Here is a 20954-nt window from a genome sequence, read left to right on the forward strand (position 1 = left end):
CTTTGGGACTTTCTCCTTCCCTCCGGCTCCTGGCTTCCTCCTTCCTGTCCCTCTGCCTCTTCCTGCTTCTCCTTGGAGCGTCTCCGCATTCTAGGCACTCACACCTGACCCTCCAGAAACACAGCAGGAATGGCTGCCTCCAGCGCCCGAGGGGCCTCTGCAGGCTGAGGGAAGAGGGGGCGTCCACGCACTCCTGACCCTGGAGTTTGCTCCCCAAGCAGGGAGGCTGACAGTTCAGATGCAGAAGTAAATGGTGTCCACTGAGCTTGGGTGGGTTTGAGCTCTTCTAGCGCATTCTTTGGCCTCACAAGTGGCTGGGGGACACCGTCATCCACAAACTTACTAGCAACGGTGGGCAAGGACTGCCAGGCTGCCCTGAATCCCAGGCCACTGGGCCCTGAACATGTGGCTGGCTTCTTTGCATGCACGTTCGTGGGGTTGCCTGCCTTTAAGCAGGCTTGTGTGATGGCACAAAAGCAGATTTGTTTTTTTTTTTTTACGGAGGCGGGGGGTAAGGGGGGGAATTTAGTGATTGACAAGTGGCGTCCTTTGTCTCATAGATGGCAGCAGGTGGCTGCAGAAGAGAAGGGCATAAGACGCCTCTGGTGCACCCTGCGCTGCTGAGCCGTGGTCCCACGGCCATGCAGTGGCTTTAAATAGAGGCTGGGTCGGACCCTGTAGCTCAGAGAGAGAGCCAGGGTGATAAGGCGGCGCCTTCCAGCTGAGAAGGGGCTGCTGGGCACGCAGGAGCAGAGGACCAGGAACGCCCAGCCCTGCGGTCGGCCACAAGCCGGTGCAGGAGCGGGATCCGCGCAGAGCCCTCGAGCCGGACGTTCCCAGGTCTGCTGGCCCCATCTGGTGTTCACTCACCAGTCAGCCCCAAGAACGCATGCAAAGAGTGGTTCTCTCTCCAAGTACATACTCGGTCCTTTTTACGCACTTAACACTAGAGGTTTGAAGTAACGAAGAGTCCGTGCGTCACACTTCACCAAATTCTTAAGCTGCCAGAAGCTCTGAGTACCTGTAATTCCTCTAGCATTAAGTACGTGCTGGGTGACTTAATGGTTTGAATACTGTAAACGGTATGTGGTCACCAGTCATCTTTCTAACTGAAGCTAAAGGAACTTGTGGTTAGATGTAAGGAAGAACTTCCAAGCAGTGCACTTTGTAGCACAATGACTTAACTGTGAGGGAGATTATAAATCTCTGTGGGGAAGCTTTTAAATAGGAGGCTCGTTTATTTACCTTTTCTTCCTCTAGATAACACCCTGGCTGCAGGGGGTGGGGGGGGGCAGCTCAGCGCATTCCAGTGCTAACACGCCACCTTCACGATTCTTGTGGTCTGAGCAGCAACCGTGAGAGTGTTTACTCAAGATGTTTCTTTAAACGAATTCATTTCTTTTTTTTAATTGAAGTGTAGTTGATCTACAATCTTACATGAGCTTTAAGGATTCATTTCTTTTAACTTTAGCCTTTAGTCATCTTGAGCAATGATAGCATATCAGTGAAATCACAGCTTGATGGGCTAATTATATTTTATTGAGGCACACTAAAATATGTGACTATAAAAAATTACAGCCACCTGCTGTTGTTCCCAAGGGATAGCTGTTCAAGCCCTAACCCCTGGCACCTGTGCGTGGGGCCTCAGCAGGTGCACGCCAGTTAGAGGGAGGTCAGAGTGGGCTTCGGGCTGTAACCCAGTGGCTGGGGTCCTCGTACGAAGAGGGACATCTGGGCGCAGACACATAGGGAGGATGCGTGTGACAGTGGTGGCCGAGATGGGAGCGGTATGTCCACAGCCAAGGACCACTGAGGGTGGGGGGCGGCCAGCAGAAGCTGGACAGAGGCGGAGAAGGGGCTCCCAGAGAGAGCACGGCCCAGCTGACACCTTGAGTCCAGATGTCTGTCCTCTGCAGCTATGAAAGAACACATTTCTGTTGTTCTAAGCCACCAAGCTTGTGGTAATTTCAGCAGCCTTAGGAAACTAATAGACCAAAGTGCCACCTAAAATCACCCCTGAGCCACCGGTGGGACGCATTTAACACTTGGGGACTCTGGGGCTGGGTTTCGGTGGAGGTCCTGTGGTTGACGATGATTATTACATCCATTATATCGACCACTTTCACTTGGGTGTATGAGGTTAAGTGTCAGCGCCCCTGTTTATACAGGCGAGGGAAAGACTTTTAATCAGGTTTGAGCAGATATGGCATCAATTCTGAAAGGCACTCTGGGGTGTGCCCCAGACCACGCTGATCATGCCCAGGTGTCCTGGGACCTACAGGCTCTGCAGGGCCATGGTGCGGGCTTGGTGGCCTGTCACCAGGGTGGCCTGCAGGCTGACTTCAGGATCGCCGGTGCATCCTGTGCTGGGCAGAGCGCTGTAGCTCTGGGCTATTTCAAGTCGGCTTCTCTTCATGGTGGATTCATCTGATGGCAGCCCAGAGGCTGGCTTTTACGGTCTTGATCTCACTCATGGCTGTCAGCAGTTTTCAGACCAATAAAGCCCATGTCCCCTTGTCCCCCATTTTCACAAGTTGTCCCAGGAAAAGAGGCTTCCATCTGCATCTGTATTTTCAAATTATCGGGCAGATTGGCAAGCTATTGGCATTCTCTACCTTGGACTATCAGAATTACAGACATGGTTTAATTTGGATTTCAAATATTTAATAAACTGATTAAATGTCTTAGTTAAATCTTTTTTTCATTATTTATTGACTATCTAACGAATAATTTATATTTAGTCCTTTATAATCTGAATTTTAATGCATATTCTGTGTAATGGCTGCCTCACTGCTAACCCTGGGCCCAGTGTGTACTTGATAAATATTTACTGAGTGCCAGACACTGTGAGAAGCTTCCTTGCATGTATAGCAAAGCACGTGCCACTGGGGACGCTAAGAGGATTGTTTACTATGCAGATGATGAGAACTTTCCAGTAAAGGGAATGTGCTGATGCCTTACTGCTGACCAGCTTGGAATGGTGCTGGCCTGTAGTTAGTTCTCCTTTTCGTTGCTCCATTTAGGAAACAGCCTGCTATATGGCTCATAGCCTGGTCCTTTCTAGAATCTTCCTAATGATACCCTCTGACCTAGAGGGAAGAGGTACAGTAGAGGCTGTCGAGGTGATGGTGAGGAGTCCAGCTTCCTGAAGGTGTCTGGCAGCCCTTCACTAGCCACAAAGCAGGAGGCGCCGTGTGCTGGTGCTTGGGCTGCTCAGCGTGCTGCCCATGTGCTAGTGGCCAAAGCAGCTCTTGTTGGACTTGGCTGTACAGCACTTGCAAGAATGTGTCCACACCGAACTGGGCTTCAGCAGTGACTTTTCAAACAGCTTCATCAGGATGTAATGCATATGTCATACAATGGTTTTTAGCCTATTCACAGATATGTGCAGCCATCACCACAGCTGTAGATGATTCTCCACACCTCAAAAACCCATGTACTGTTAGCCCGCACCCGCTGTCCCCCACCTCCATGCCCTATAACCACGAATCTACTTTTTGTCTCTGTATACCTGCCTATCCAGGACATTTCATACAAATGGAATCACTTAATATGTGTTCCTTTGTGGCTAACTTCTTTCACTTAGTGTAACAGTACAAGGCTCGTTTGCGCTGTAGTAGTTATCAGCTCATTTCTTCCTTATACCTCAATATTCCATTGTATGCAGAGCCCACGTTTTGTTTACCTATTGATCAGTTGATAGCCATGCGGTCGTTTCCACCTTTTGACTATTGTGAGTAATGCTTCTGTTAATACTCATGTACAAATGTTTGTGTGGACTTCTGTTTTAATTTCTCCTGGGTTTATACCTGGGAGCGGAATTGCTGGGTTACACGGTGACTATTCTTAAAGAGCCAGAGTGTTTTCCAAAGAGGCTGCACTGTTTCACGTCCCACCAGCAGTGTGTGAGGGTTTCAGCTCCTCTAAAGCATCAACAACCCTTGTTATTACCTGACTTTCTGATTACAATCATCCTAGTGAGTGTGAAGTGGCACCTCATTGTGGTTTTGAGTTGCATTTCCCAGTGACTAATGCTGTGGAACATGTTTTCATGTGTTTATTGGTCATTTGTGTATCTTCTTTGGAGAGAGGCCTAGTCAGGTTCTTTGCCCATTTTTATATTGGGTTGTCTTTTTATTGTTGAGTTACTCTGGATTCAAATCCCTTATCATATATGATTTGCAAGTATTTTCTCCCACTCTATGGGGTATGCTTGATGGTATCTTTCAAAGTGCAAAGTTTAACATTTTTATAAAGTACGATTTATCTATTTTTTTCCTTTGTTGCTTGTGCTTTTGGTGTCAAATCTAAGACTACCTCCCCAAAGCCAGGGTCATGAAGATGTATGCCTGTGTTTCCTTCTAAGAGTTCTATAAGATTTTGCTCTTATGTTTAGGACTTTGCTCCATTTTGAGTTAGCTTTTTGGATAAGGTGTGAAGTCTGGGTCCATCTTCATTGTTTTTCATGTGGCTATCCTGTTGTTCCAGCTCCAGTTGTTGAAAAGACATATGGGTTTATTTCTGGACTCTTAATTCTATTCCATTGATCTGCATGTCTGTCCTTGTGCCAACACCACACTGTCTTTATTACTACTGCTTTGTAGTCAGCGTTGAAATGAGCAAGTGTGAATACTTTGCTTTGTTCTTCTGTTTTATTACTGTTTTGGCTATTGCTGGTCCCTTGAAAATCCACATGAGTTTCAGAATCAGCTTGTCAATTTCTACAAGGAAGCCAGCTGAGATTCTGACAAGAATTGCATTGACTCAAGATAAATTGAGGCAGTATTGCCATTTTAACAATATTAAGTCTTCTGATGCATGAACTTGGGACTTTTTCCATTTATTTAGATCTTTGAAAAATTTTCAACAATGTTTTGTAGTTTTCAGAACATTAGTTTTACACTGCTCTTGTTGAATTCATTCATACTTTACCCTTTTTAATGGTGTTATAAATGGAATTTTTTCTTAATTTAATTTTCAGATTGTTTGGTCTGAAATACAATTGATTTTTGTGTTTTGATCTTATATCCTGCAACCTTATTAAACTCAATTATTAGTCTAAACAGTGTTTTAGTGGATTCTTCAGGATTTTTTATATAGAAGACATAGTTTTACTTCTTCTTGCCCAATTAAGATACCTTTCCTTCTTTTATTTATCGAATTGCTCAGCTGGATTTTCCAGTAAATTGATGAATAGAGTGGTGAGAATATGTGTCATTGTCTCATTCCTTCTTAGGAGGAAAAGTCTCTAGTTTTCACCATTAACTATGCTGTTAGCTGTAGGTTTTTGTACATGCCCTTTCTCAGGTTGAGGAAGTTCCCTTCTATCCGTAGTGTGTCGAGTGTTTTTATCAGTAAAGGATGTTGGATTTTGTCAAATTCTTTTTCTGCATCTATTGAGATAATCATACCATCTTTGCTTTTTATTATAGCTATATGGTATATCACATTAATTCATTTTTGAATGTTACACCAACCTTGCATTCCTGGGGTAAATCTTACTTGGTTATGTTATATGTTACTGGATTTGATTTGCAACTATTTTGTTGGGATTTTTGCATCCACATTCACAAGAGATATTAATCTGCAGTTTTCTTTTCTTGCAATGTCTTTGGCTGGTTTTGGTATTGGGATAGCAGTGGCCTCATAGAAGGGGTTGGGAACTGTTCCCTCCTTGCATCAGTCTGCTTGGCTGCCATAACAGAAAACCACAGACTAGGTGGCTTAAACAACACAAATTAGTTTCTTCCCAGTTCTTGAGTCTATAAGTGTAAGCTCAAGGTGATGTCAAGGTCGGTTGCTGGTGAGACTCTCTTCCCGGCTTATGGACTGTCACCTTCTCACTGTGTCCCCACATGGCCTCCCCCCTGTGCACCTGTGTGTGGAAAGAGAGAGCATGCATGCTCTCATGGGTGTCTCCTTCTTCACACCAGTGCCGTCTTCCTAACCAGTCCTACTGGGTTAAGGTCCTACCCTTGAGACCTCACTTTATTACCTCCTCAGAGACCTTGTCTTCATGTAGTCACATTTCAGGTTAGGGGCTCCACATATGAATTTGGGGGGCACCATGCAGTCCATAACACTCTCTCCTGTTTCTTATAACAGTTGTGAGTAATTGGTTTTAATTTTTCTTTAAATGCTTGGTAAAATTCCCTCGATCTGGATCTGGAATTTCCTTGTGAGTAGGTTTTTGGTTAATGATTCACTCTTGTTCAAAGTCTACTCAGATTGTCTACTTCTTCTTACGTCAGTTTGGTGATTTGTCCATTTCTTCTAAGTTACCTAACTTTTTGGCATATGATTGTTCATTACATTCCTTCATAATCCATTTTATTCCCATAAGATTGGTAGCATGTCTTCGCTTTCATTTCTGATTCTAGTCATTTGAGTCTCCTCTATTTTTTCTTGGCCAGTCTTGCTAAAAGTTTGTCAATGTTGTTGATCTTTTTAAAGAGCCAGCTTTTGGTTTCACTGCTTTTTTTCTGTTGTCTTTCTAGTCTCTAGTTTCTACTCCAATCTTTATTATTTCCTTCCTTCTGTTTACTTTAAATTTAGTTTACTCTTTTAGCTACAGTTCTTGATATGGAAAATTAGGTTATTAACTTGATGTCTTTATTCTTTTAAAGTAAATATTTCTGACTATAAATTTTGCTTTAAGCACTGCTTTAGCTGTAACCCATGTATAATGACTTCTACTTCCAGGCACCCCCATATGCACCCACATCTGTGAGAAGACCTGCGAGTTCCCCTAATAAAACCAAGTCTTAATCTTCAATATCTACATTATGGGAGGGATTCAAACATGAAGAAGACGTCTGATAGTGGGACGCAAAATATGTTTCCCCATTGCCAACTTGGGGGAATCCATTGCTTTTTGTTACTTTAGTCCATTTTCTTTGCAGATTGTCAAAATCTGTTTTGATCATATCTAGTATACAGATGATTATTGATGGGGCCAGGCAGATATAATCTTGTCTAGGGTGGGAGGGACTGAAGAGAAGAAATTACTAGAATATTTTCCTTCCTCTTTCTATCCCCATGATTTCTCCGGACTTCATTCTTAAAAATAAAACAAAACACCCCACACCATTTGGCTACAGGTGTAGCTCACAGACAGAGGTCAATGGACTGTAAGACTGAGCTACAAAAGTGCAGAGAGTCCTGATTTACTTGGCAGGGGAGCTGATGATCAGGTCGGTAGATGCTGCAGGGCCTCTAGTGCCCCTGCTCCAGACTGGCTCTTCACCTCTCATCTTCAGGGTTGTGGGGGGACCACAGGGCCAACCAGATCAGCATTTGCATCCCCAGTTTGTTAGCTTTAGCAGAAGGTTAATGCCCTTGTATGTATTGGGACTAAAAGTGGGGAGCAAGCGCCATCGTACCCGAGTCACCACCCAGGCCACAGGTGTTTCTCTGGATTCTGGGGCCTTGTGACTGCTGTTGTCTTCAGGGGTCCCAGTCTGGGTGACGGAGGCAGGGGTGGTGGGCAAGAGAGGAAGGAGCAGGGGGACTCAGACCAGCTGGGAGATGCTGCTGGAGGGGCAGACCATGGAGGGAGCAGTTTGTTGGGAGTTCATTTCCTAGTCATCCATAACCAAGAGGATCGCGTTTTCCACTGAACGTAGAGGGGCACATCTCCTGACCCCGGCCATAGAGAGGCAGGTGCTGCAATGGGCCGAGAGGCCAGCTACCTGGGCTCATGATGTGGGTCCGTTCCTTCTCATCGCCCGTCCCCACAGGTAGTGGTGGCTTTGCTGCTGGGGAAACATTTGTCAAGACTGAGCACCGCGTGGCCTCTCGACTGCCCTCTGACGTCTGCTTCTCTGCCCTGCCTTCATAGCAAAAACAGTCACCACTGAGGAATACCTGGTGAGCCCTGTGGGCATGAGCCGCTACAACATGGACCCCTCCGCCTCCGCCTTTAGCCACAGGGGCTCCTTGCCCACCTCGTCCGTGCTGTACTGCAAGAGGCAGAACTCTGGAGATGGACCCCTTGGGGGGTGCCTGGCCACCACTGCTGGTGGTCCCCTCACCAGCTCCCTGTCCTCTGGAGGCCCCTTGGCACCTGGGCTGAGGCCCCCAGGCTCCAGCACCAAGAGAAATGGGACCTCTCTTGAAGGAAACAGATGTGGTAATGTAACGCATGCACTGGCTTCCCCTGACTTAACCTCCTTTTCCCTGTCCCTGGGGCCACCACACACAGCGGGCAGGGGGGTACTGTGGCTGTGTGAGTGTGCGAAATTAGAAGTTTCCACAAGCCCCTTCATGCAATATTGTTCTCGAAGGCAGCTGCCTTCAACGTTTGACCCTAAGCAAAGAAATTGTGTATTAGAGTAGGCTAGGTTGTAGGAGTAGGTGGACTCCCAAATGTACACTGGCTCAACTATAACAGCTTAATTTTTGTTCCAGAGTCCAAAGTGAATATTCCTAGGTGGTGAGTGCATCCTAACTCAGGGACCCAGGCCTGCCCATCTTATGGCCCCGCATCTCCTGCAGCGTCCGTGCCCGTGCAGCTAGCGGGTAGAAAGGGAAGGAGAGTGGAGGAGGCGTGCACCCTTCCCTGGGGCCTGGAAGTGACGGACATTGGTGAGAGCTGGCTGTTCTGCCACACTTAACTCTCAGGGAGTCTGAGAGGCACAGACTAGCTCTGTGCGAGCAAAGGAAAACCAGATGTCGGTAGTTTTATTTGTATTATGGGTGTCACTTGCAGGATATAAATACACAAGTTGAACCAGAGTTAAGCAACCTTCCCACAATGCTGGTTGGAAGGCCACTTCTGTCTCACCAGGGAAAAATGGCTTGTTGGGCTGCAGCGTATGAAAGTGCTGCCATTCTAGGAGCGACTTGCATGTAAATCCATACCATGGATTTATATTTTCAAAAAAGTCATTTTCAAGCTTCAGTATTTTATGAGTGAATAGAAGCTGTAGAGCATAGTGGATGGTCACAGGGACTGTGGACCCAGACAGGCTGGGCTGGAATCCTGCCTGCATCTGCCACCTCCTGACCATGTGACCTTTTGCAAGTCTTAACTTCTCTGTGCCTCGGTTTCCTCACCTGTGAAGTGGAATAATGATAATACTGCCCACCTCACAGGTTTGTTAGGAGGATTAAATAAGTTCTCACGTGTGTTTAGTATGAGGCCCAGGACATAGTAAAAGCTCAATAAGTATTAGTGGTCACAGATCACAGCCTATCAACTCTGCGCCCTAGAATTGCTGAAGAAAAGGTGCTTTAGGCCAGGGGTCAGGGAGGCCTCCCAGTGGGCTGGCTGTCGTCTCTGGCAGGGCGCATTCTGTTCTGCACCTTGGGTCTCTCCACCAACGGCCCTGATAAGCCGCAGGGATGAGCTATTTTGTGTGACCTACACTCTCCCCTCAGAGAGCCTCCTCCGCCCCAGCCAAGCCTCTGGGGCTGCGGATGGAGAGCCAAGCAGGGGCCCGCGGAGGGGAGGCCTCTCTGAGGGGCGGGGCACCCTTCCCCTCGGCCATGGGGCTCTTGCCAAATGTAGAGGCACCTTGCAGACCCCTTCTCAGCGCTGCCACACAGGCGGTTGTCCAGGAAGAAGGCTTTGCGAAGGGGTGAGATACTGTTCTATTTGACACATAAGAAGAGGAGAAGGGAACGGCATCTGGCACAAACCGGCATCTTCCAGGGCATAAGGGGGCAGCGTTTGGTTCCGGGGTTTACCTCCAGGGCCAGCGGGCTCTCTGGCACATAGTAGATATTCAGTAAGCATTCGTTATCTCGGGGTCACCCCCCTGCCCCCCATGGTGTCTGGTACCTTCACGCTGCCTCTGGGTGTCAGTACCTTCCTCCAGGTCCCTCTGCGCTTCACGCATCTCCTTGTCTCAACTCCTTCCCCTCAACCCGGTTCCCCTTTGCTGAGGTTGTGACCACAGAACACAGCGCTGCTTGGGTCGCCTCATAATCCTAAGGGTGCAGCCACATTCTATAAAAAGGAGCCATTTACTCTCTCCCATCCAAGTTGGTGAAATCTCAGGCCCTGGGTCTGAAGGGTAGGATTTCAAGCAGAGAGAAGGAGGCACGGTTTGGATGGAGGGACTGTCTCCTGCTGACGCATTGTCTGCCCCGTCCCGGCCCACTGCTGCCCCTGCATCAGGACACCCAGGACCCTTGAAAGGGCCTCCAGGTGGCCCTCCTCCTCCTCAGCCCTGCTGCCCCCTTCCCCAGGGCCTGGGGATGCCCTCCCACCTCAGCTTGTTCTCACCTCCACCCTGTCCTTGGTTCTGCTGGAATTAGAGCCTGACTGGCTTGTTGGGGGGGGCCCTCTGGGGGGCTATTAAGCTATCCCTCCACCCACAGAACTGCTCGGAATTGCTCTGAAATTGCATTCCAAGTGAAAGCAGTCGTATTAAGAAACCATACCTCCTTAAGAGGGTCAACCCAAGTCATAAACCCAGGAAGGGTCCTAGAGATAGATATCCGCCCCCCATGGCACTCATGAAAATGGTTTAAAACCGCAGGCGCCAGAGCCGTGCAGGAGGCTGCCGGCAGCAGGGGCAGTGCCAGTGGCATGGCAGACTTCTCTGCAGTCTTGAGCAGGAGAATACCCGGCCTCCTGCTGTCTTGATTGCATGTGTCGCCCCTGCCAGCGGACTCACAAGGGACGTGTTCTCAGGACACATTTCCCTGGTGGTCGCTGACACTCCAGTGAGAATCGGAGAGCTCTCCCCATCTCTTTACCAAGATAGAATCATCCAGAGCTATACGCGAGTGCGGATAACAAAAACTTGCTAACTCAAACATTTAAAAGGACATGATACAGAATTCCCAGCCAAGCTGGGTCCAAGCTTCAAAATCAAGGAACAAAATAAACCTGGCATTGTTAGTACATCCAGGTTCCTCCCATGGGTTGGAATTTGCTTCCATGGGGTGTGGCCTTGGGTGACACATAGAGAGGGTTCAGCCAGAAAAGGGAGAGAGGGGATGGCCCGCCACGTGAGCGGGGTGGGGCGAACAAAGGCGTGGCCCGAACTCACTCATTCTGGGGACAGAAGGGAGTTTGTGGGGGGAGCTGAGGGAAGTTACGTGGCAGGTTTGGGGCCATGACAGGCAGACTGGGCCTTGGTCTGTGGAAACCAGACATTCCTGAACAGGGAAGTGAGTTGATGGCCACAGCATTTAAGAAGACGAGTCTGTCAGCCATCATGGAGTGACGTTCATGGAATTACTGTTTGATGCTTCGAATCACCTCATTTAATCCTACCACGCTTGGTGAGATCGGTGAGACTCAGAGGGATTTGGGTCGGTCCCAGCCAGCAGGTGCTTCCTCGGCACAATATGCCAGCAGCTCTTCCCAGGTCTGAGGATGGAGCCATGAGCCAGACACACGTGGGCCTCTCTGTGCAACTCCAGAGAGACAGGTGTTGACAGCACCACAGACTCAACTGTAACTGTTGCCGTTGTGCTGCAAAGGGAAGGGATGGGCACTGTGGGGGACTCAGACCGGCCGGGCAGGGTGGAACCCACTCTGGGATGGAGGCAAGGTTCCCGGGAGAAGTGGCAGTGGAGCCTGCTGGAAGGGGAGGCCGGACGGCGGGGAGGGGTGGTGGGGAGGCTCCCTGGCAGAGGCCGAACTGCCTGCCCAGGGGCTGCAGTGTCTGTGGTGGCAGACAGGGAACCCACCCCCTGTGGCCTCAGCACTAGCCCACGGGCTCTCCTGGTCTCTAGAGGCATCCCCTCTTCTCGTACAGGCAGGCCCGCTGATCTTGAGGAAGTAAAAGAAAAACCCAATTAGAATCTAAGGGTTGGCCAAGCTCTCTTCTCTCATCCATCTCTCCTCATAAGCGTCTCGCAAACGCCTGCAATAGGAACAACGAAAAACAGCACCATTTCAAACTGCGTGATGGTGCCCGGACTGTGGGGCAGCCCGGGCACCCCCTGTGCTCTGTGTGGCCCGCCCTGCTTCTAGGAGAGATGCGTTCTGTGGGGCCGGGGCTCCAGGAGAACTGAAAACAGTTTGCTGCATCCCTCCCTGCGCCTGCCCTGCATCGCCCCCAGCCCAGCTCCAGCTGCCAGAGAGGCTGGGGGGCCGAGGGGACTTGGGCCGTCTAAGGAAGGGCTGGCGGGCTTCCCTTCACGCTGCGTCTGGTCAGGCTCCAGACCAAAGCCACATTATCACTTGACGCTTACAACACTCTGGAGAAACAAGATAAAGAGACTGAGGCCCACGGAGAGTGATCAGGCCCGGCAGGGGCTTGAGGCCTGGCCCTGGCCCTTCCTCAGCGTGCTCTGCCCAGGGACAGATGATGGGGGGATGAGGCTTTCAGGTGCGTGAGAAGGGGCCTCCTTCAGTGGTCGTGGGGCAGCCTGGCTATTGGGTGCTGCAGAGGGAAGGGGCTGGGAGATTCTTCCCGAGTCCCTTGGTTGGCACCTGAGAAGCACGGAGGCGCTCACATGACCGGTGGGTGGTAGGAGTTTCTGACTCGCAGCGCGTAGCTTGTTCCATTCTTCTGCATTATTGTATTGTTAGCTTAGAAGTTTCCTCCGAATTATGAATGAGCAAAAGGAAATTATGTGTATGTGGGTGTGTGAGAGACAGAGAGGGACTCACAGCCTCACCTACCTGTGCTGTGAACGTGTTCGGATTGCTTTAAACACTGACTCATAGCTGTCCTAGTCCTGGGACCTTAGAAACTTCAGCTTTAGGGACAACACCACCCTCTTTAGTTACGCATCCGTTCACAGCTGGGTCTTGCTTCTCACACATCTCCGGCAGCCCCCAGTGAACGGACTTCACCCTGCAAAGTCCTGTGTGCCGGAGAGCCCACCTTCCCACAGAGGTGTTTGGCGAGAGCTTTGCCTGCTCCGTTCCTTTAGGAGAAAGGTTTTTGCACATCCATCATGTCTTACTGCTGTCCAATGCTATCTGCCTGACCTGGTTGTGTCAGACGGACTCATCTGTCTTCCTGACACCTTCAGAGCCGGTGGGTCAGACTAGCATGCTCACTGTGAGCACAGACCTCAGCAGAGGCTTTACAAACCTGCACTGGGAAGTCTCATTTCCCTTCCTTCTAGAGCATGCATGCGTTCTCTGGATCTTGAGCGGCTCCCGAGTGTGACAGGGTCCCTGCTGCCCTGCCTTGTCTGACCCCAAGGCCCTCCGAGGGCATCTCAGCCCACCTGGCCACTGCCCCTCCCTCCTGGAAGTGCAAAGGCCCTCAGCAAGCACCAGGCAGCGAGGCAGCTGCCTCCACCACCGTCACTCAGAGTGCCAGCTCCCTGGAGACAAGCCAGCCCCTCGCTGGGTCCCCGGGGCTGTGGTGGGTGGAGAGAGGCTCCTGGAACCTGCTCTAGGGCCCAGGCCCTGAGAACGGTGCTGTGCCTTGGTCTGGTATTTTTCCTTCCTGTCAAACACAGGAAATTAGATCTGACCTCTCCTGTGATCACTCTAAAATCATTCTTGGCACCAAGGACTTCTACCTTTGTGATCAGAGCATCTATTGTCACCCCGATTAACACCAAAGATCCTCTGGGGAGGGACCCAAAGGCAAATGCGATTTCTATGATTCCTCGTCCCCGTGTTGAGTGCAGATGTCTTTAAATGCGGCGAAACCATTTCTAATAAGCGTGCACCAGCATACAGATGGCTGCGGGGGCAGTAACAGGGACCCGGGAAAATGCCCTGTGCCAGACCACCTCAGCGTGCACTTCCAGGCCCAGTGACAAAAAGGCAGGGAAAATCTCAAAGCAAATCCAATTCTCAGCCAAACCAGACTCAGAAATGTGATTAAGTACTTTTCTCGACAATAATGGAGAACTGTGCACTTCTCAAGCACATTAAAAAGAGAAGGAAGAAGAGACAGGTTACTGGAGGGAAATGGAAGTGAAGGCTTCCTAACTTCTAAAGTTGGAATTATTCTGCAGGCAAGCAGCTTCATTCTTCAGAGGCTCAACTTTTTTTTCTGGCCTGAAAATAGGACTAAGAATCACCTGCACAGGCTTTTGTATAAATTGCATTGTTTCTGCAAAGTATGTTGATTCATTTCACATTTCTTGAATCCATATTTGCAAATATATTTCCTTAGAGCTGTTGGAGGAGTCAGTGACTGTAAACCCTGTAATGAGCAGCTCCCATTTTACCACATCGTGCTGAGGACCTGGTACAGAAGGGATGCTCAGGAGATGTTTACAGAATGAATGGGGGGAAGATGAAAAAGCTGATCTTCAAGAAGTTAAAATCGAACTGGAGGTTACAGACAAGTACATGCATCATTGTGATACAAGGTGTGGAGAAAGTGAGGGTTCCTGTGGCCAGGATTCTCACCCAGCCCTGGTTGGCTTGCTCACAGCACACATGTGGGCAATATGTTGTTATTGATTCTATATACAAAGATTTCCGCCCAGTACTCTGGGCTGCACGGCTGCAGGACAGCAGAGGTTGGAGTGGTGGCAGTGAGGACAGAGACTGAGACGGCTGCGGGGACAGAGAGGCCCAGAGGCAGAGACCAGCTTGCTGCTTGCAGGTTCACTCTGAGTGGATGGAATTCTAGTAACTGGCCTGCCACCATAGGAATAAAGTTGGGTATAAACCCTTTCACCCCAAGAATATTCCACCGTCATTTTTTCAGTCTCATTGAATCCATAGCAAACTTGTCCAGGGCTGATAATTGGCGATAGTCGGCAGGATTCATTGTTGACCAAGGAACAGAACAGGCTACCCTCGTGGGAGCAGCAGGCTACTCCTATGGATGGGGAGACAGTCGAGTGTCCCCCAGTGGATGTGTGGTCTGAGGTGACTGGGAGGGGGTGGAGGCAGCACCTGAGGTGGTGAAGTTGGCCCTCAGCAAACGAGGGAATTGCTGAGAGAAACAGAGTGCCCGTGAGGCTGTGGGAATGGTGGGGAATTTTCTTCTCACAATATCGAGAAAGGCCGTAAGGGAGAAAGACACCCTCCTGCAGGAAGCACGAGAATAGGCGGCACAAGAATGCGGGCTGCAACATGCCGTTGAGGAGGTAAAAAATTTGTTGGTGACTGAAATGGCATCACTACAAGTTGCTATGGAAATGGTAAAGGATGTTGTGGTGGCCAGAGAAGGAGTGGCATGAGAAGCAGCGGCACGCAGGCCGCCAGGTGCCGCGGGGCAGGTAGAGGGTGCAGTGGAGCCGTCAGCCCCAGAAAGGGAGGAGCAGAGGTTCCCCGAACAGGTGGGGGTGGAGGCCCTGCCCGTCCGGAGGCGTCAGCCCCTCCTCATGTGAAACCCCACCCGGTTGAAGGCTGGTGGAAAGCCTGAAACGAAATAAAGACTTGGCAACTGCAGGTTCCTGCAGGAGAGGTGTGGCCCCTCCCAGGTCGTGGGGCCCTCCGTGCGCTGCTCCCCAGGATCTGGCAATGGAAGCACCAAGGGAAAGTAGGGTCTGCTGCTTGGAGAAAGAATTCAAAGGGCCCCGTGAAGGTCACGAGGACTCAGATGTGGGCTGACTCGATAAAGGCAGGAGCAGACAGAGAGAAATTGGGGGCGAAGTCAAATAGAATCTCACTGGAGCTGTGGTTCCGGCCGCTGGGGACGAAGCAGAAGCCAGAGACAAAGCAGGTGCTGGCAGTACCCCTGAGGCTGCAGAGCCAGGGTGGGAAGGAGAAGGTAGCTCTGGGGAAAGAGGGCGTGTCAGTGTGGGACATCCAGAAAGCACCAGCCCGGACATATGGCCAGGCATCCGCTCTGTGCCTCCATTCTTCCTTCACCTGTCACCTTTCATGTGCTGCGTGGGAATGCGTTTAGGTGACACGGCAGCTCGTGCCGCAGTTGGCCAGTTGGGCCACCTGTTGACTAGACACAGGATCAGGCCCTTTGCTGTGGAGGACTTCCCGTTCTCGGGGGCAGATTGGAGTAAGCGCTCTGACAGGCCAGAGGGTCGTGGGGGTGCCCGGTGGGCCCCTGGGCTGTGGGTGAGACTGCAGCTCCTTTCTGTACATGTGCAGCCTGGCATGGACATCTCCCAGCCAGGGCTTCTGAGGGTGTTTGCAGAGGCCCGTTTGGACAGTCATCTTGGCAAGCTGTGGTCACCGGGCACCTGGTTATAAGAGGCCCAGGGCCCACAGGGACAGAACTGAGCAGAAGAGTCTTTAAAACTCTGTCGTGGAAAGAGATGCATTTTCTAATTCCTTGGGAGAGCAGAGGACTTTTGCATAGAAGGTTAAGGTCTGTCTCTAGGAGTGGCCTCCTGTACTCTGGGCTCCTGACAATTGTAACCACTCCCAACCTCTCACGGTGGTGGCAGGACACGGAGGCGGCCACCTTGGACTCAGAGGCCAGGTGGGAGCAGATGGCACCAGGGAGGCACTGAGGCCCCCATCCGGGTGTCTAATGGTCTCCTTTTCTGTGCTCACCCACCCAGCCTTGAGCCCTTCTCCAGACGGGCAGGATGCCAGGCGGCCAAGGAGCAGGAACCCATCCACCTGGACCGTGGAGGATGTGGTCTGGTTCGTGAAAGACGCTGACCCACAGGCGCTGGGGCCGCACGTAGAGCTCTTCAGGAAGCATGTATGTGCGTGGAGGGCCTGACCCGGGGTGGCCCCGGGTGGGTGGGGAGGGGCATGGGCGGAGGGCGAGGTGCAGGGCGCTGTGGACTGCAGGGGTGAGGGGTCCAATCTAAGCCCCGGAGGCACCATTCAGGGAGGCCAGATGGAATCGCAGGCCTCTCAGACCAGCACAGCCACTTAACTTTGTATTTGGGGGATTTGTCCCCTCTGGTCTCCCAGTTTGGCCTTTCTCAGGAGAACCTGTTTTCCTGCCCATCCATCTACCTGGGCATGCAACACTCATAGCACACAACAGCATGCCAGGCGGACTGTTATAGCAGCTGTTCCAAAACTGCTTTGAGGATTATGTGAGAAAATGCACATAAAGGGTTCAGCACAGTGGCTGAGGGCCTTCAATTAGTGGGTATTGTCATCACTCTTTAGGAGATTCTGAAATATAAAGATGATTAATGGGAAGAAAAGGCTACTCAGTGGGTCAGCAGCCTGCCAGGGGTCTCACTGGGACAAGGTGCAGGTGTCAGCAGGGCCCCCATTCTTTCTGGAGGCTCCAGGGGGGGTCTGTTTCCTTGGCGTTTCCAGCATCCAGACCCGCCCTCAGTTTCTGCTCGCATGCCCCCAGCCTACCGGGAACGCCAGTAACACGACACTGAGCCCTTCTCGGGCCGCCAGCTCTGTGGCTCTTCTGACTTCCTCCAGTCTCTGGCCCCACGACTGCGGTGCACGCCGGGGCTTTGCAGGACGCTCCCTGTTATAAATTCCATCCGCCACCCCAACACCCCTGTGCCGCGGGACGACAGTCCCAGGCTTTGGGGATTAGAGGCGGATGCCCCGTGGGAGGGGAGAAGCACGTTCCGCCTGCCCCTGTTCCATTCCTTCCTGCCTCATTTGATTTGATGTTTGTGTCGCAGAATCATACTCTGCCATCTGGAGAGGCTCCTTATCTACCCCGACACTCACATTTTATTAGGGAAGTATTTGACCTTGACCTCGAGAGCGAGGACCACAGAGTGGCTTGTGTGTAGACAGGTCTGCGTGGGAGGAGGCTGGCTTTCTCGCAGAATGGAGGCAGGCATGGAAGTCTGGGGCCTGGGTGGGGGTCAAAGAGAGAACTTTAGGCTCTTAGTGACCTCTGCCATTTGCCAAGGACATCGAGAGTGAGCGACACAGAGTAGGTGCCTCGTGATGCTGGCTGGCAGGATGGAGAGATGAATGAGGGGCCGGGGACCCTGCACAGTCATGAGTCCTGTGACTGCCTCTGCTCTCCCCTGGGTGCCCAAAAGGTCTACCCTTTGTCTCTTGTGACCTGAAAATAGCCCTGTAGGTGGACGAGGAGATCCAGCCTTGCTAGGTTCATGAATTCAGACGACCAGGAGCGGTACCAGGACCTCAGGGGGTCGACATGCCCTTGGGAGTTCCCTGCGGAGAACCCCGGGGAGGAAGCAGGTCGCCGTTCAGTTGTATGCCCCTTGCAGCATTGACAGGGCCACAAACAGTGAAGTCGCTCATAGAATTTAATTAGCAATTTGATAATCAGCTAAAGATAGGTGCAATTACCAAGGAAAGAAATAGAGACAAGGGTGATTGATGGAAGTCAGGACCTTACATCATCAGAAATGGAAAGGTGACCACTGGTTTCCGAGTCCAGTGGGTGAACTTTGCCTTAGTCCAGGCCGCCGAAATGAGGCACCAGTGACTGGCTGGCTTATGAACAACAGCGGTTCACTGCTCAGTTCTGGCGCCTGGCAGACAAGGTCAGGGGCCAGCACGGCTGGGGTCTGGCGAGAGGCCTCTTAGGGCTGCAGGCAGCCACCTTCCCATTGTATAAAGACACTGACCCCACTTGGGCTGCACCCTCATGACCTAATTCACTCCCAAAGTCCCCACCTCCAGATACTATCACTTTGGGGTGAGGGTTCCAACATGTGATGGGGGGACACAGCCAGCCAGTCCACTGGACACTTCCTGCCCACCCCAAGCCCCAGGAGAGGAGCCACACATCATGTGTGGGACGCAGGGACGTGGCCGGGGTGTGTCTGGTGCCTTCAGCCAGGAGAGAGAAGGCGCGTGAAGGGCCCAGGGCAGCGACGGCCCCAGGGAGCCCATGGGGAGAGGGGCACATGCAGGGTTTGTTTGCTCCAGCCTATTTTTTAGGGAGACTTCGCCTTGGAGCTAAGAGCATCTGTAGCTAAGTAAGCCCGTGTCCCTTCCCTCATCCGCTGGCTGCACTTGGGACCACAGCCCCTATCTGATCACTCTGACCATCTTCCGGATGTTCTCTGGTCCTGCCCCACCAGGAGATCGATGGCAATGCCCTCCTGCTGCTGAAGAGCGACGTGGTCATGAAGTACTTGGGCCTGAAGCTGGGACCCGCGCTGAAGCTGTGCCACCACATCGAGAAGCTGAAGCAGGCCAAGTTCTGAGGGTTTCAAAGCTGGAAGCAAACTCCAGGCGGCAGGTCTCACGGGCATCTTCCGCCGTCCCCACACCAGCCGCCGTCGCGAGCAGATTCTCTTCTTAAAACCGGCAGCCCAGCTCCTTGGGCTCTTAGGAAACTCGTGCACCGTCACCTCAAAACTCCCACCCGGCCCTTCAGAAAGGCTCGTCCACATGAACGATTTGCCAAAAACAAATGACCAAAAAAAGCCTCCTCCTTTTCACATTCCTGATAGATTGGTTGCTGGTGGAGTGGCTCCGCTTTTTTAAAACGAGAGAGCGGGACGGACGGCCATCGCCCGAGGGGAACACCGGCCAGGGGCGTGGGGAGGCCGCCGCCCCGCAGGCTGTGCGCAGAGCCCCGCGTGGCGCCGTCTGCCCGGACTCGACCTGGGCCCCGGGCCCCGTGGGCCCCGCTTGCTCGGCTCTGGAAGCCGTCCTCTGAGGGTGAACGCCCCACCCTGCGCTATCTGGAAAAACTTGAATTCTTTTGCTCCCTGAAAGAGAGGAAAACAGTTCTTTTCCCTTCCGAGTTACCCGAAGTGCTGTGTTGTGCCACTAGGGGGCAGACTGCTAATGAAATTTCAGGACCGTCGCTCCCGGAACCGGGGATTCGGGGCTCAGTGGAGGGTTCTGCGCCCAGGATCCAGCCTGCACGGACACTGGGGATGCTCCCACCGTCAGCACCACAGACGGCCGCTGGGGAAGAAACCGCCTTCTGGAGAGTTCTAGTTCTTAGCCAATCCTTGCTGACTGCGGTGTGCAGACCCCAAAGGCAGGAGCTTGGAGGCACGTTCTTCCACATGGGCTCGGGGTCCTTACGAGTGGCTGACGTGCTGGCGGGCCGAAGGGTCTTGGGGACATCTCTTTAAAAAGGGGAAGGAAAATGTCTCAGCTGAGCTTTGAAATGGGAGCATGTTGATTGCTAGTTACATTGCTGGGTTATGTAGCTGTATCTGTGGCTAATTTTTCTGGTCCTCAACAAACAGACATGCTATGATTGGATTTAATTCAATTTGCAAATGGGTTTTCCTTCCTCACTGTGGAGTAATAGGAAAAAAATTGATTTTCTACCCCTTTGCAGCTGTGTCCAGGGACGAACAACAGATCCACAGTTGCAGAGGGCGGCCTGTCCCCATTCTCCTTTTTATCTGTGTCCACTCTTTGCTCTCTGTTTTTCTTCCTCTCTCAGGAGTAGGAAAAGCATCTTTGCCATGGGCACATCCTCTTCCTTAGAAAACATTGTGTGTTGGAGGTGAGGATGTGAACTAGACTTCATGATCCTCGGGTGGGTGAGGTCAGGGAAACTGGCCCAAATGCAAATTGGAAAAGGCACTGCCTTCCTCTGAGCAGGGGTCTCGGCCTGTGTGTGAAGAGGTGGGATTTCAGCATCCTTCCGTCTCAACCAGGTGCGTCCCGCAGGACGTGAGCTCACAACCCTGAGGGCCACCCTGGGGAGATATGCATATTGATCTTCTGTGATCAGTTCGAACACAGATGGAGTTCTAACATTTAAGAAATACTGCCTGCCCTGCTGTCAGACCCACGTGGATGTAAAAGCACCTTAGCAAAATCCTCTTTAGGCCCACAGATGGTGGCTGGACTGACTGCATGGCAGGGAAGGGAAGGAGCAGGGGGTCCTAAACCTGCCCAGGCAACTGAGCCATTACCAGGTGGTGGAACAGGCTGATGTGTGTGTTTGTGGCCCCTTAGGGAGCTGCCCTGAATCAGGCCTTGGCACAGAGACGTCAAGGTTGGAAGTGAGAAACCGTGTCTCTCAGAGTGTGATAATTGCATGTGCTCGCTGCTGGTAGAGAGTTAGGGAATTGCCCTCAAAAAGCCACTGATGGTTTATGTACTCAGAACTGCCAGTGTGAAAACAGTGAAAATCCCGGGTCATCCCCTGTTGCTCCCTCCCCGGTTGGTGCTCAGTCGTCTGGGGCATGTTGTGCCTCTCCCATGAACACATACCTTGTTTAGAGACTTCCGGACTTCCTCCCCACCCTCACGAGTGCCT

General features: G+C 51.5%; 1 protein-coding gene across 5 annotated transcripts in view; it reads left to right on the forward strand.

Moving 5' to 3' along the window:
* Positions 1-19947, forward strand: part of SCML4 (Scm polycomb group protein like 4) — a 78921-nt gene extending 58974 nt beyond the window's left edge. For 3 of the 5 annotated variants that reach the window (XM_037012227.2, XM_037012225.2, XM_037012230.2), the window contains 3 exons: positions 7841-8131; positions 16360-16505; positions 18799-19947. In XM_037012227.2, coding sequence (XP_036868122.1) covers positions 7841-8131; positions 16360-16505; positions 18799-18924 — 563 coding nt within the window. In that variant the 3' untranslated portion in view covers positions 18925-19947. Of the gene's footprint in view, positions 1-7840; positions 8132-16359; positions 16510-18798 lie in introns of all 5 variants that reach the window. The other 2 variants (XM_037012228.2, XM_037012229.2) reach the window with 2 other exon arrangements.
* Positions 19948-20954: the final 1007 nt, after the last annotated feature.

Source organism: Manis javanica, chromosome 13 (assembly GCF_040802235.1).
Source record: "Manis javanica isolate MJ-LG chromosome 13, MJ_LKY, whole genome shotgun sequence".
NCBI lineage: Eukaryota > Metazoa > Chordata > Mammalia > Pholidota > Manidae > Manis > Manis javanica.